General features: G+C 40.8%; 1 protein-coding gene across 1 annotated transcript in view; it reads right to left on the minus strand.

Annotated features, from left to right (window-relative positions):
* LOC121917297 (disks large-associated protein 1) overlaps positions 1-16,713 on the minus strand; it is a 414,174-nt gene that overhangs the window by 25,149 nt on the left and 372,312 nt on the right. The window contains exons 8-10 of the mRNA XM_042443120.1: positions 14,093-14,466; positions 11,973-12,061; positions 550-971 (exon numbers count right to left, since the gene is read on the minus strand). Coding sequence (XP_042299054.1) covers positions 550-971; positions 11,973-12,061; positions 14,093-14,466 — 885 coding nt within the window. The remainder of the gene's footprint in view (positions 1-549; positions 972-11,972; positions 12,062-14,092; positions 14,467-16,713) is intronic.

The following is a 16,713-nucleotide window of genomic DNA, read 5'->3' on the forward strand; positions in this document are numbered from 1 at the left end:
GGTGGGAACATGGGAGAGGGCCTTCTTGGTGGCTGCCTAAGCATTGGAACTCCTTTCCAAAAGAAGTTATACTGGCATCCTTCCAGCAATGTTTCCACAAGCAGGTTAAAACTACATTTAAAAAAATCAGCAATCCTTTGAAAACTGATTGTTTAAGGGGACTGGATCCTAAAGATCTAGATTCTCTGTGTTTTGTTTGTCATTTTTAAGAGTTATATATGGTATATTTTTATCTACGTCTCTTTTAACTCTTGTAAGCCGCTTTCAGTCCCAAATCAGGAAAAAGGCAGGATGATGGTGGTGGTGGTGGTGATGATGAAGATGATATCATCAACCACCACCACCTTAGAAATTCTGCAATGCTTAACAAGATCAACCCTCTTCACAGATGTGAAACAAAACGATATGCATAAGATTATGCCCAATTATTTTCAATGTACCTTCAACAGGCAAAAGAGGCAACAGAGATATTTCGGCTTTATAATCATTAAGCTTTGAGGGGGAATAATGACACAGATCTCTTCATGCAAAAATATTTGAATTACTTACTCTCTTCCGGCAGGTGGTTTTCTTGTTCTTCTCTTTCCATTTGTTGACACCAGCCTTCCATGCGTTCTCTCTCTGCCTGAAGAAGCTTCAAGAACCAGTGTCCATCTCTGTGACACACTGATCTTTGAACAGCCTCAATTGGATCTTCAATTATAGAATCAATCCAGGGATCCGGTGGAGGTAAAATGGAAGGATCAAAATCTGTATCAAAGTCATCATCCACTGTGCACGCATGATAATGGTTTCCTGAGCCTTGTATGCTTACAGTGGAAGTGCTGGCATCTCGAGAATACTGTCTTGACATTTGGCCAGGATATGAATGGTCTTCTTGAGGGTCCATGGACATTTCAAAGTTCTCATGGAAATCCATGTCTGCTTGAACTGCTGTTGTAACACTGTTTGACCGGGTAAACCTGCGGAAACTAAACAACACAAAATAGAAAACTTAGGCAACACAGATGCACAGATGGGCAAATACTTTTGACAGATAAATAGCTGAGAATGTGGAACAGTCCAGTATTTATAGTCCCAGCACTGAGAATCTGAGATGACAATTATATGTTACTTTTTAAATGGCTATTGTATATTAATTTTATCAGGTTTTCATAATGGTCTAATTTTATGCAAATTTTAAATAATGTTATATAATTGCTTTACACAATCTTGCAGATTTGCTCCATGCATTTCAGCTGGTTTTAGATGTAATGAGTTTTAGTTCTCAAAGTTTTTGCTGGTCTCTCTGGAAGACTGATGTGATATAAAGACAACTTTTGGAAGGAAGGCAGGCATTTATATCAGTGACTAGACACAGGAGGAAAGGATTAAACATTGTTAAAGCAACACTTGGATCTTCTTTAATTGAATTATTACAATATAATTGGTCTATTAAACCCTTTATTTTCCCCCCGATTCCAAACTTTTTCATAATTATTTTTAATGTTGGCCATTCCACACAATCAAATGCTTAAAAACACTTGGATCTTCTACCTTGCTTCTCTCTCCCCACTGCTGCCCAAGTCTGATTTAACTTTAGATATAAGTGCTGATAACCACCCCTTGGTGGGGCTACCCTTCTTCAGTAAGTACACCAAGACTGATGTGTAATAGAATCATAAAAATCATAGAATCATAGAGTTGGAAGAGACCACAAGGGCCATCCAGTCCAACCCCCTGCCATGCAGGAAATCCAAATCAAAGCATCCCCGACAGATAGCCATCCAGTCTCTGTTTGAAGACCTTCAAGGAAGGAGACTCCACCACACTCCGAGGGAGTGTGTTCCACTGTCAAACAGCCCTTACTGTCAGGAAGTTCCTTCTAATGTTGAGGTGGAATCTCTTCCTGTAGCTTGCATCCATTGTTCTGGGTCCTAGTTTCTGGAGCAGCAGAAAACAAGCTTTCTCCCTCCTCAATATGACATACATTTAAGTATTTAAACAGGGCTATCATATCACCTCTTAACCTTCTCTTCTCCAGCCTAAACATCCCCAGCTCCCTAAGTCGTTCCTCGTAGGGCATGGCTTACAGACCCTTCACCATTTTAGTTGCTCTCCTTTGGATGTGTTCCAGTTTCTCCACATCCTTTTTAAATTGTGGTGCCCAGAACTGGACACAGTATTCCAGGTGGGGCCTGATCGGAGGAGAATATAATGGCACTAACTTCCCTTGATCTAGACACTATACTTCTATTGAGGCAGCCTAAAATCGCATTGGCCTTTTTAGCTGCCACATCGCACTGTTGATTCATGTTCAACTTGTGGTCTACTTGGACTCCTAGATTGCTTTCACACACAGGTTACATACACACTTTAACCCATTGTTCACACTGACAAATAAAAAACACGTAGTTGTTAGATTTGTATGCCATGGTGCCTTAACTTGCAGAAAGCTAATAAATTTCAGTGGATCTTATTTCCATAAAATGCCTGGACTCCAGTGGTCTACATCAGCAGTAGCCAGAGTAAAACAGTGAACCAAGATTTCATTCTTCTTTATATAAATCCAATAGTCAGATGGAGAAGATCAACATTGTGCAACACCTTGCCTACAACAGGCAACTCTTACACAGAATCAAAACAATATGGTCCAAATCACACTGCAGAAATAATCCGGTTTGACACCACTTTAACTGCCCTGGCTCAGTACTAGGAAATCCTGGGAACTGTAGGTTATTGTGGCACTGGTGTCTCACAAAACTACAGTTCCTAGAATTCCTAGCACTGAGCCAGCGCAGTTAAAGCGGTCTCAAACTGGATTTTTTTTTGCAGTGTGTTTTGGACCTATGACATATTTCTTCCTTTTTTCAACATGTTTTAACTTCAAAAAACTCTTCCACTCCATCTCAGTAAAACTAAGGAGCAATGCTTAATTCACTGCTTAATTCTGATAAAATGGGCAGCCACAAAAGGCCAACAAAGAATCTAACATCATTTAAAGTATGATTCATCCTCTTGATCGGAAAGCATCACTGAGAGACATGGGAAACTCATCTTACAAGACAAGACAAAACAAAACAAAACAAAACAAAAAACAATTAGGATTGTAGATCCTCCAGATTTGTAAATAGAAGACGTGAAGGTGGGAAAGAAGGGGTTATTCAGCATTGAAGATTTTTCCACAGAAAAGCTATTTTCTGCAAAATAACTGCTGATAGTATACAATACAGAATAAATGAGGCATCCCTCACTTACTACACACACGCACCTTTACTTAACAGCATAAACTAAGAATTTCTTCATGCTGATGCATGTTTTGATGCACAGTGTTAAGTAGTGCAAAAGCACATTATGTAAGATCCATTTGCACAGACAAGCTACAGTCCTGGCGTAGGAGTTTGCTCCTTATGTTACGTTCCTTCTTAGTATTTGTGGTATGCTAACCCAACACTCCTTCTCTCCCTCCCCACAAGAAAAGGATCCAGAAGTGGCACTGAAATTTAGTGAATGTTAAATGTCTCTGTAATGACAGCAGTTTCAAAAGAACTAATGAAGTAGAAGGAATGCTTCCAGGCAGACTGAACTCCCTCCCCAACCCTGTCATTTACCTTATACTGTAGTCTCTTTCCATCTTACAAATTGTACCTAATAAACTCTGAGTCAGCTACTGAGGCTATGCCTCCTGGCATCACCTTTTATGACACAGATTAATACCCATGTTGGAAAAATAAGGTATAAATGAGGTCCTGACTATTGCTTTCTTAGTATCCACATGCACTGCAGAATCATGCATTTTGATTTCCACTTGCTATCAAATACAAACGTTTAATTGAGAATGTATAAAATCCTGTGTTTGGATGACTATGACATAGTATTAAAGGTAGTATATTTTAGAACTTGCACCCACTCTGTTCTGAGGGTAAACTAGCATAAAAGACAGGCTCTGTTCAGCATATAGTAATGCGTTGACCTAGTTTTGTGTGCCTTTATGTTTATTTAGACAACACTGTGGTACAGCCTTGCTGGGTGGACTATCCTTGGCAATAGTGTGTGTAAACATCTGTGCCTTGAAAAGAAGCATGGATCTACTGTGGGAATTAATAACTCATCATCATCTTAGAACTAAACAGTTCAAAGGACTGCCTCCAGATGCACTACCTTGGTAAACATAGTGTTCAACAAAGTCCTCTGCTCATTTTTCAGAGGACTTTGATTACTGTTGTCATGCGGCTAAATAAAAAGAAATACCAAGTAGTTTGTCTGATAAACAATGGCCGGTTACAGACCGGCACTTTAGTGCGTGATGAGCACGCACTAGGGTTACAAAAGGGCGGTCTTGTTGCACCGCCCTAACCCTGTGCGTGCTTGTACGCACTACGGTGGCGCCCCTTTCCATACGGCCCCGCCCTGGGACGTCACAGCCGCGCTGCCTCTAGACGGGGCGGCGCGGAGTGACATCCTCAATCCGCGGCAGGGCGCCTAGGGCACCTTTCGCGGACCAGGAAGGAGCTCCGTTTCGGAGCTCCTTCCTGGTCGCAGCGCCGCTTTGCTTGCTGGGCGCAGCTTAGCGGCTGCGCCAGCGAAGCAAGGGAGAAAGGGCCAAGCGGCCCCTTTCTCCCCTCCCCCCGCCGCGGGTGTCCTTGGGGCTTGAAGCCCCAAGGACACCCCTTTTAGGCTGCGGGAGCAGCGTTTTGCTGCTTCCCGCAGCCTGAAAAGCGGCCGATCGGGGCCTCAGCGCGCCGTTCTGGCAGCTCAGGCCCCATCAGGGGGGAAAGGGGGCAGCCCGCCTCAAAGAGGCGGTCTGTAACCCGCCGACAACAGATTGAAGATAGAATCATAGAATCGTAGAGTTGGAAGAGACCGCACGGGCCATCCAGTCCAACCCCCTGCTATGCAGGAAATCACAATCAAAGCATCTCCGACAGATGGCCATCCAGCCTCTGTTTGAAGACCTCTAAGGAAGGAGACTCCACTACACTCCGAGGGAGTGTGTTCCACTGTCGAACAGCCCTTACTGTCAGGACGTTCCTCCTAATGTTGAGGTGGAATCTCTTTTCCTGCAGCTTGCATCCATTGTTCCGGGTCCTAGTCTCTGAAGCAGCAGAAAACAAGCTTGCTCCCTCCTCAACATGACATCCCTTCAAATATTTAAACAGGGCTATCATATCACCTCTTAGTCTTCTTTTCTCCAAGCTAAACATCTCCAGCTCCTTAAGTTGTTCCTCATAAGGCATGGTTTCCAGACCCTTCACCATTTTTGTCGCCCTGCTTTGGACACGCTCCAGTTTCTCAATGCCCTTTTTAATTGTGGTGCCCAGAACTGGACACAATAATCCAGGTGGGGCCTGACCAAAGCAGAATACAGTGGCACTATTACTTCCCTTGATCTAGACATTATACTTCTATTGATACAGCCTAAAATTGCATTGGCCTTTTTAGCTGCCGTATCGCACTGCTGACTCATGTTCAACTTGTGGTCTACTTGGACTCCTAGATTCCTTTCACACGTAGTTTCATTCAGCCATGTGTCCCCCATCCTATATCTGTGCATTTCATTTTTCCGCCCTAAGTGCAGTACCTTACATTTCTCTGTGTTGAATTTCATTTTGTTAGCTTTGGCCCAGTTTTCTAGTCTGTGGTGTTGGCAAACCATTATAAGATTTTTGAACAGAGTTACATACAACTCATTGGCCCAACTCTAAACATGGAAGCAGGGTTTTCCACTGCTGAAAAAATGTTCAGTGGTGAAACATTGGCAAGCTCCTGTGATTTTTAAAACTCCTCATTTGATAAAAACCTGGGTCATTTCTTTTCCATTTTTTTGGGAAAACGCAGGGTACAAATACAGGATAATAATAAAATAACAATAAGGACAACAACAACAACAATAGTGATTGTGGAAGTCTGCCTGTTGCTTAAGTTAGTAGAACTCTATTATTTTACTGTACTTGAATACAATATAAAACCAAATCTCTCTTGTTCCACAATGCAATGTTCTGTTTAATGGTAAAATTGTTGTATTCCAGAACCAATCTAGCACATCCTGTGATCCACCAGGCTAAACACTACGCATGTATCTTTTCAGTACCTGGCAGACAACAAATAAAGGAGATTTATAAAAAACCCTTATGTAAGTCTTCTCAAACATATTTTAGTTGCTATCTACCTGATTTGGTCAAGTCATGCTTTCTACACCTGAGATAAAGGCAATGGCAAATCGCCTTTGAATAAATCTTGCAAGAAAACCCTAGAACAGTGTCACCATAAGCCAGATCCAACTTGAACAGATATAATAGCAACATCAAACTAGGCACTGAAAAAATTGAAATTGTCAGGTACCTTGCACCCTTTCCACAGCTGTGTACAAGAGTTGTGTTTCCTATATGTCTACATTCTGTATTACAGATTTACAACATAGCTCATAAAGACAGACCACCAAGACTTGATAAGTCAAGTTTGCCCAACAGTTGATACATCAATGTGAATGTAGTCACATGCAGTGGTTAGTCCCACTGTTTCTGCAGTCTTGGGTAAGTAGGAAATAAAAGGGGGTAAAGCTGAGACATGGCTAGATCACAACATATTCCTGGGGCATTCAGCTCTATGGATCACTAACCTTGGTAAATAATAATAATAATAATTTTTTTATTTCTATCCCGCTTTTTGCCAGGCAATCAAAGTGGCGTACAACAGGTTAAAATACATCCATATATACATAATACCCCCCCTTAAAACAAGATTAAGCAATGTAAGATTAAAAACTACATATTAAAACCGACTAAGCTAAGCTGGTAGACAATTGAGTTTTGGATTGGTGGTGATCAGTGGCAGCTTCATAAATCTTTCTAATGTGGTTCTTATAGGTTCCTTGCTTAGTATGCTGTAAACCTCAGTACCTTTGTGCTCATTCATGCCCTACAGGCACAAGGTGTAATAATTACAGCCTCTGAGAACTATGACAGTTACCTGGCCTAAAGTGCACAAAACCATGAAACCATAGACTGGCTAAACCAGTATAGAACACAATACAGAGTCTGTTCTGGACAGCAACAGCAGGTTTATTTGCATGCATGCATTTCCTTGCCTCTGCTCTTGTATTCCCTTTCGAGAGCCTTGTTTACATTTTTAGTCAAAGGAGATTTTCTCTTTGTGCAGCTGGTGTTGAACAAATTACAGACAATTGATTATATTAATTGTACACTATTTATCTTGTTGCCTTGCAAATTTAATTGTATACAAATTTATATGAACTGGCTATGGTGGTAAGTGAAACAAAGTTGAAATCGAACTCATCTGAATGGAACTTACAGGTGTTTGACTGCTGCTGCCTGCTTCATTATAATTGTTTAGAACAGATGGCGGTTGCTGGATTCATCCCAGAGAAGGAAGGAGATAAATCAGGTAACACAACACTTTCATGAGGGAACATTCAGTTGGTGAAACACTAGCAAGCTCCTGTGATCTGTACAACTTTTCATTTAATAAAACTAGGGCCCAAAATATATGTCATTAGCAATTACATTAAGTGGTTTTTTTTTTTTAACTACAGGGGCTGGATAATTTTAATGTTTGACCACAACATGCCAGAAGAGTATTCAACACTTTGTTCCCCCAACTAAAATCCTGATCAAGATTGTTCCCCACTTTGCATCCCATGAGGTTTAGGAAGGAAAATTCTACTGTCACAATTAATTGGCGACATATACACATACAGTAGGTCCTTGTTATCCACTGGGGTTTGGTTCCAGGAATCCCCGTGGATAACAAAATACGTGGATGCTGAAGTCCCATTAAATACAGTGGCACAGTAAAATGGTGCCCCTTATATATAATGGAAAATCAAAGTTTGCTATTTGGAATTGATACTTTTTCAAGCCATGGCTTGAAAATCCATGGCTAAGGAGGCCCAACTGTGTACAGTGCTGAGAACAGGTTGTCTTCTAAGCCAAATTAGAAGTGATGCCAGGAGCTTTCTTCCTAAAGCTTGTGGCTCGGGGGGGGGGGGGCAGACCTATAAAGGCTATCTGCTAATGGGGAAAAAACATTTGTCATTTCAGTAGGTAGTGATCTAATTCTATCTCATTTAACACTTACATTTCATGACAAACTGAATAGATAAACACTACAGTCATAAAGACATTTGTTAGTAAATCCTTCTGAATCAATGAAGCTTACATTGAGTAGATGGCAAGTTTGGAATGTGAAGCATATATATTTAGAAGTAAGGATCTTAAAAACCTAGATCCAGTGTGGTGTAATGGTTTCAGTGTTGGACTACAACTGGGAGATCAGGGTTTGAATCCCTGCTTGACCTTGGAAATCCACTGGGTAATCTTGAGCAAGTCACAATCTCTCAGCATCTGAAGAAGGCAAAGGCAAACTCCTCTGAAAACCAAGAAAACCCTGTAATAAGTTTGCCTTAGGGTTGCCATAAATCAGAAATGACTTGAAGACACACAACAACAACAAAAGCAACAGCAACAACAAGAACAGTCTTAGAAATCTACAGGCCTTACTTCCAATTACATGACAAAATGCTCTTTGAGGCCAAGAGCATAGGGTTCTGGTAAGAGGAATGGGGAAACAGGACATTTTTAGAAATGTTTCTTCTCTCACACAGCATCCATACCACCTATATGTAGTACCAAAGGGTACAACACTCCTATGGAACAGATTAGTGGATGGAGATGGGACACTACAGGAAAAGGGAGAATTAGTGAAAATAATGTCCTTCTTTGTTCCAATGACAGAAATATCTGGTGAATCAAAGAACATTCTAGTGTCAGTAGTGTGACACTAATTGGAAATAACCTAATGTGTTTAGGATTGGGGTGTCGTGCTGTGACTCTAACCACAAGTAGTTAGAAATATGTTACACTGATATATTAGCTTACAGTTGTAAACCGCTTAGACACTGCTTAGGCGGTATGAAGCAGTATATAAATGAAGCTTGTTTGTTTAACACATTGACAACTCAAGCTATCTTGAATGCCCAAGATGAATGCAAAACAATTTGTAAAACGAATAAGCAATAATGTCAAGATAGAAGTACTTAGAGTCATAATCCATGCTGGCTCTCCATTTTCACAAAATAGACTTTAATCCCAATGTAGACACATTGAATCAATTACTAAATGGTGAGTTGATACTTATGTAAATTACACTGAATCATTGGGTTGCAAGCCAAAGTCATAATATGTATACACTTTTCAGATTCAAAAGACACTTTACAGAAGTATGTTAGTGAGAAACACTTGATATAAGGTCTTTGTATTTCAGATGAAAGAAAGCCAGCATGGTATAGTGAATGTTGAACTATTTCATTATCTATTGATATGCTGCCTTTCTCCTTATGTGGAACTAGATGAGTGGGACCAGATCTGGATTCTAGGAGACCAGGATTCAAATCCTACTCAGCCAAGGAAACTCACTGGGGGACCTTGGGCAAATCAAATTCTCTCATCTTTTCATTCTCTCAGAGGAAGGTCAAACCCCCTCTGAACAAATCTTGCCAAGAAAACCCTGTGATAGATTCACCAGGGGGTTAACCATAAGCTGGAAACAACTTGAAGGCACACAACAAAATCTCAGATAAATCATAATTTGCATAAGCTACAACTTCTCATTGAAAGAACTCAGATCAGTGAGATGAGTTTCAACATAAGAACAGCATAACAGGTGTCATACTGAAGTAGTGAAGATTTCTAACAATCATAAGCTTTTATTAAATATTCATCTGTAATATGGCTCTACTTTGTGTTTCTCTCTTTGTGCTTGATCTGGGACAAGCAAAGTTCATTCCATTTTAGGGAAACTGATTTAAATTCACTCAGCTGTGTTATCAAAATGACATCTAAATGGTAATGATAAGATAAGCTTTTTGTATACAGCAGGAGACCTTCAGTCTCATAGGTTGATTCAGTTGGCCCTTCTTATACACAGATTTTTTATACACGGATTCAAGCATCCGTGGTTTGAAAATATTCCAAAACCTTGTTTTTATATTTTTTTTAAGGGACACCATTTTGCTATGTCATTGTATATTTAATGGGACTTGAGCATACACAGATTTTGTTATCCACGGGGGATCGTGGAACCAAACCCCAGTGTATAACAAGGGTCCACTGTAGTTTCTTCCTTTCTAGAAATTCATAATTGGTTAGAATTTACCTTTGGTAATTAGAGCAAGAGATCCCCATATATCACCACTATTTGAAACAGTAACACTTAAAGGGTGGCATTAAAATAATGCTTTTATAGAACCCGAAAGACAACACTCACCTTTTCAGTGGATTTGTTACAACCCTTATAAATATCACTACTAAGCTGGAAAATCATTCTGTACATGCTAACAGCAGCAAGGATTATATTCTGTACATGGTAACAACAGCAAAGTATTGTATTTTGAAGATTAGATGTTTTCAACAAATATCCAAAGTTATGAATTTATGGTAAATAAATAGAATATTATCAAAGATAAAACTTCTTTCAGTTTATGACAATTTATGGCAATCTCTACTATACCAGGTGTATACACCTTCTGTATATATTATCTTATCTTATAATTATCTTATTATGTTAATCAACATTATCATCCTTTATTATTACTATGATTATTTTAAATTAGTTTTTACATGTTTAGAGAATTTATAGAAATATCAATTATGAATTCTGTAAGATTTTGTTAATAATGAAACTTAATAGGTTAAGACAAAGTTTGGAAATAGAAGGTATTGTAGAAACTTTGTACTGACCTGGTGAATCATTTTAATTGAGCTGAAAGAATATATTACAGAGGTAGAAGAAACAAAATAAGCAATTAAAATAAAGAAAGGGAACAAAAAGTGAACATATGAACCAGTTCTGGAGAACAGGGGGTAAGAGGAAGTCACAATGGCATGTTATAGATGGGCCTAAGCGGCGCTGTCGTCGCGCCATGAATACGCGTGAGGGGCGCCGCTTAAGGATGCGCCTTGCCCCTCGTGCGTATTCCGTACGTCAAGATGGCGGCGCCCTATACAGATGGGCACAGCCATCTTGACGTAACGGACGCTGTGTGTCTGGACGTCCAAACCTGGAAGAGACGTCACAAATACGCACTTTGGCATTTGCGGCGTCTCTTCCAGGTTGCCGGAAGGAGTGCGATTTGCGCGCTCCTTTTTTACAGCGCGGGGGAGTCGCACGGTTTGGCTGCAGCGGCTTCCCCGTGCTGCAACCGGCAGCGGCCCAAGACCGCCCCTTTTGGGCAGTCTGTAACGGGCCAATGTTTTCAGGTAAACTGTGTAATAAAAATCACATACAACATTTTTTTGTTTTGTTTTGTTTTGAAATTACCTTCATATTGTCTGATACATGGCTGCAGAAAGTATACTGTTATTTTATTTTTTAATAAAAAGGTTTTTTTTGGAAAAATTAAAAAATGTAATCACAGAGAATATGAGAATTCTGCTAAGTATATTTATTAATTACATTTAAATATGTTCACTTATTTTACCATAAGGTGATGTCATGGCTTACTTGTACTAGGGTGTACTGTATGTGAGAAAATATCTATCAGAACTAAAAGGCAGAGTTCAACACTCTTATGCAAATGCAGATTAATGTAGCCCGTTTCAGACATCCTCTTTAGGCATTGTATCAACACATGGACTATGAGAAGAGTCATGTCAAGTAGTCAAAATACCATGTGCTCTGACCAGATCCTCCTCAAGTATCTGTGCACACAGGGCACACACCTATGCAAAAGGGAAATGTGTACCTATGTCTGCAGGCCCTGATTGCTGCAAACATTTGTACTCCATAGATAGATCCAGTGAGTGAGAGAAATGTCTAAAGAGGGTTTAGGTCTATTTGTGGGGAGCACATAGGGGGACTTGGGTTCTTGTCTCAGTGTTGGCATTAAATTGCCTCCCCTTCAATCAATATAACTGGCAATAATTGAAAACAGATAGCGGACATTAAAAATAATTTATAAATTAATATTTGCTTACCACTTCTCCTCCTCTACTTGAACACCTATGGATTGGAATTTACTGGTTGCTCTGCTTTCACTTGAGCTAGAAGATTCTTCTCCATCAACCTAATAGGATAACCAAAGAGAAAAGAAAATAATGGCATTGTGGAACATTATTAAAAGGTTTTACTGCACATTAGCACTTTTTCTAAATGTCTCATTTAGAATTCTATTCAAGAATCCACACATCAGATTGATAGAGTTTTATGCAAAAAATGGAACCATCTTCCTTGACATTTACCAATATTTCCAGAAAACTATTTAATTCACTTCATTCAATATCTCTATGGGCTGATGCAGACCATTATAATACTCCAGCTTCCCAGTGGTGTGGGGGTGGTGATATACAGACACTGCACGCCGCAGGAATGTTGACAAGGTGTTGCTGCAGCAGAAAAGCTGCTCTTTTTCTGGCACAAAAAGGAGTGGCATTTTGCTGCCTCATTTTGTGCTGGAAAAAAGCTGGAGTGGGGCCACTGCATGTGGTTGCCACGGTGCCCACCTGGATCTTTCAAGGGCGCCATCACGCTGCCCCTTTGGGACAGTCTGTTTTGACCCTACTTTGACTAAATTTGCCAGAGACTGGTCAGATCTCAAGGTAGAATCTTAAGGAGAGATTAACATCACACTATTATAGTGGGTTGATGATCACTGGAGTTCACGCCAAGTAAATATACCATTTGTGCCTCCATGGTTAGAATACTGAAAATATATTTTTATATGTGGCTGTAGTCCCTATAACAGCTTTGTAGTAGGTGAAGGGTTGGGCAGATGGAAATCTAATCTCTAATGTCAGATAATGGGAGCAGGATTAAGTGCCCACTCTCAAGATAGCAACGAAACATCTGATATTTCTCCGATTACTGAAATTGTGAATATTATTTACTTAAGTCGAGTACTTTAAATTCTTCCTATCTTGTTCATGGCGATGTAAGGATAGATGAGAAATACAGTTGAGGAGGGAAGGGAGAGATTGCAAGATTCACAATCTTTACAATGTTTAATTGAATGAGGGAGACAACACGCTTGCCATGTGAAAGGATGCAGTTTCTATACCCAGTTTCAATACATGTGCTGGAGACCTCATTCTGATCTCAGGAGTGACCCATGGCAGCAGCCACTGTGCCAGGCAGCCTGGCATGGTCACCTGTGCAGACAGGTGCATGGCATGGAAACAGAGGGTGAGAGAACGAGGGCAGGTCAGGGCCGCTGTGTGTCTACTTCTGCAGTATCCCGGCCAGTGCAGACAAGGCCTGAGTTTTGTTTTGTTTTTTAAATTCTTGCTTCCAACCCATTTTTTCCTCCTGTGATATCTCTTTTAGACTGTAAGCCTGAGGGCAGGAACTGTCTTATCACTATTTTTGTAAGCTGCTCAGAAAGAATTTTCTCAACTAAAGAGTGGGGTGAAAATGTTTTAAGCCAATAAGGAGAATATGAGAACACCACCACACAGTAAGGGAGTTCCTTATTTCAAAGTATGCCCCAGGTAAAAATAGCATCCCACATTAAACCTGCTATTCTCAGAGACGATGCTAGTTCCCATACATTTGAACCAGACCAAAGTTTAATTTATATTATACAAGGGTGATTCAGACAGGTTTTATCCTTGTGCCCTCCCTGCTGATTTAACAACTAGACTGAACAATGCTGCTGCATTCAAGTGAGTAACAGTTGTTATGCACTGCATGAATAAGCAGTGACAATTCAGCTAAACTGGCTGAAAACATTTCTCTGGTGATAGTGCAGTGTAAATCATTGCTTTACACATTCTCTTTCAGTGATTTCATTCATGCTTTCCTGACTCCTGCTGGGTTATGAATCAGAGGTTTAGGCTTCTATGTACTAATTCAAATAAAGCAGAACATATTAAACAGCCAGAAGCACTGCTAAATTCTTACAACTGATATGTTTAAGATTAATTAATGAATCTTGACAGCCCTAAACATCCATCCATAGCTATTCAGGCTATCTAACTTACAAATAGAAGAAGTAATCAAAACAAAGGAATTAATAGTTGACTGACTTGAAAGGTTCTTTAAAAAATTGCAACCTAATTCTCAGTCCATGTGTAGCCCTATCCATACATGCTATTTGTACCTGTATTCCAATGGACAGACATCTATTTTTCTTGAAGTGATCTCTCTTTCTGTCATCTGCAGAAACAGTGGCAACAGTAGTAGTGGTAGTAACAGTAGTGGTGTTGTTGCCCATATGCTGGCTGGCAGGGCCATGGATCTGTGCATTGGCTGCCTCGATAGCAGCTGTCAAAGCTTTCATACTGTCCAAGCTTTCTGTGGAGTTGCTAAGTCCTGACTGGCTGATGATATCTCCCCTTTGTCCATGTCCATCCATGTAGGCATCTTGAGCAGATTCTGTGCTGCTCTGGGCTGTGATAGAGATAAAAGGTTTGGTGGTAGTTCTTGGTGGGACAGGAGGTGGTGTCTTCTTATATGTAGTGATGCAAGAGGAAACTAAACAGAAAAGAAAAGAAATGACACTGTATCTGTTTCAATCAATTCTGCTAGCCCTTCCACAATTATATTTTAAAACTTGTCAAAAAATAACCAACCAGTTTATAAAGTGGGCCCTTTGTATACGTGGGGGATCCATTCCAGACCCCCCCTCCCGTATGACCTCAAGTCCTGTTCGTTTCAATGGCTGCGTGCGCCATTGTAACATTCAGGGTTTTCCATCCGCGTAAGTTTAAAGCTGCAGATGGCAAGCCCGTGCACTCTGTATACTGAACATCTCATGCTAGATTCTCTAATCATGCTAAATTTATTAGTGCTAGCAGCAGTGGCATCCCCACCCCTAGTGTCACCTGGTGGAGGGGGAGGGCTAGTGGTGAGGGGTGGCAGTGGCCAAAAGTGGCTTCATCATCAGGAGATCTTTGCTGCTGCTGCAAAGTAGGGGTGGGGCCACTTGACCCTACCTTTTGCCACTGTGGTGGCAGCCTCCCCATGAAGAGGCCATGGCCACTGCTGTGGAGCAGGCCCAGGTATGCTCAGCCTTTCTTTTTGTGGTGATACCAGCAGCTTCCACTTAAGGAGACCTTTGCCACCGCAGTGAAGCAGGGGTGGGAGCGCTTGGCCTCCCCTTTTGCCACTGTGGTGGCAGCCTCCTCATGAAGACAACATGGCCACTGTGGTGAAGCAGGGCCAGGTGAGCTCAGCCTTCCCATTCCCCACCATGGCAGCCTCCTTGTGAGCAGACCTTTGCCGCCAGAGTCATGCAGGGCCAGGCATGCTCGATCTTCCCTTTCTTGGTGGCCTCCTTGTGAGGAGAGCTTTGCTGCCTTGGTCTGCTCAGCCTTCCCTTTTGTCATGGTGGCAGCAGCCTCCTTGTGGCTGTGGCCATTGCAGTGAAGAAGTGTTGGGCATGCTCACCCCTTCTGCTTTGTTTTCTCATGCAATAAGGCTCATTGTATTAATTGTTTTTATTAGTAGAAGTTTGGTTGTGGTCAAATAAATCATGGCTAAATTATAAATGCTTTTCTCTTTGTTTGTTTTGGGGAAGCTTACTGAACCAGAATCCCCTCTGACGCCACAGCTACAATTCTCAGAATTCCATAGCATTGAGCCATGGCACTTAAAAGTGATGTCAAACTGGATTATTTCTGCAGTGCGGATGCAGCCTTTGTTTTTAAAGTACATCTAGTAGGTTGTTCTAAACCTCTCAGTACTTCTGTTATATATGGATTAGTTTTTTTTAAAAAAAATTCATGTTGAAATGAGGAGCCAGGGGGAGAAAGGCACAAAAGCAAGGCTGCTTGAAACAAGTTAATGCAAAACTCTTTGGTTCCTTGAGTCACTTTTGTATAGAGTGACTGTACCAATGCAAGAGACAAACAGAATGCAAGTCATAAAGGAGGAGGGGGCTGAGGCCCTTCATTACTGGAAATGATGCAAACTACTTGCCACTCCTTTGCTGAAGTTACAACAAAACAATGCAAAAAAAAAAAAAAAAAAGCCACAACATTTAGCACATGTTTCTAAATGTCAACACTGACCAGTAGACTTCAAGAATCTCAGCCGTGGTGAGCTAACAAAATGCATGCCTTGGTTTTATTTCCAAATGCTTCCAAGAGCCTAGCAACTTAAGACATGGCAACCGTTTTGTTATTTAAAAGGCATTTCATTTTATGCCAATGGCAACTTTTGGAAAACAGTTTTACCCCCCCACCCCCACCCCTAAGTTGAGAGGAAATGTGCTAACTTGACACTTTTTGTTTTAAAGCCAACAGAGTGTGCCAAGGCTTACAAGGCTATGTGTTCAATGGGCAGAAAATGGGCATTATCACTTTCCTTAAGGCAAAGATGAGATGGTGGCAACCATTTTAGAAACAAACCCCAGGCAGACAGATTCAACAGACAGGTAGCTCTGGAGCAGAAAATTGTAGATTTATGGAGAGACCACTGCATCTTTACTCTTCTGCCTCAGTGACTATAAAGTGGAAACATCAGTAGTCTCCTTCACATAGTTATTGTGTTAGCCTTCTTTCATATTATACAATTATAGCACTTCAGTACCACATTAATTGCCACAGGTCCATCCTATGCAAACCCAGGATCTGTAGTTTTGTGAGGCATTCTTTGGTTGTATCTGCACTATAGACATAATGCAGTTTGACACTGCTTTAACTGCCATGGCTCTATCCTATGGAGTTCTGGGATTTGTAGTATTGTGAGATATTTAGCTTTTCAGAATTGCATAGGATG

This window comes from Sceloporus undulatus, unplaced genomic scaffold (assembly GCF_019175285.1).
Source record: "Sceloporus undulatus isolate JIND9_A2432 ecotype Alabama unplaced genomic scaffold, SceUnd_v1.1 scaffold_14, whole genome shotgun sequence".
Lineage (NCBI taxonomy): Eukaryota > Metazoa > Chordata > Lepidosauria > Squamata > Phrynosomatidae > Sceloporus > Sceloporus undulatus.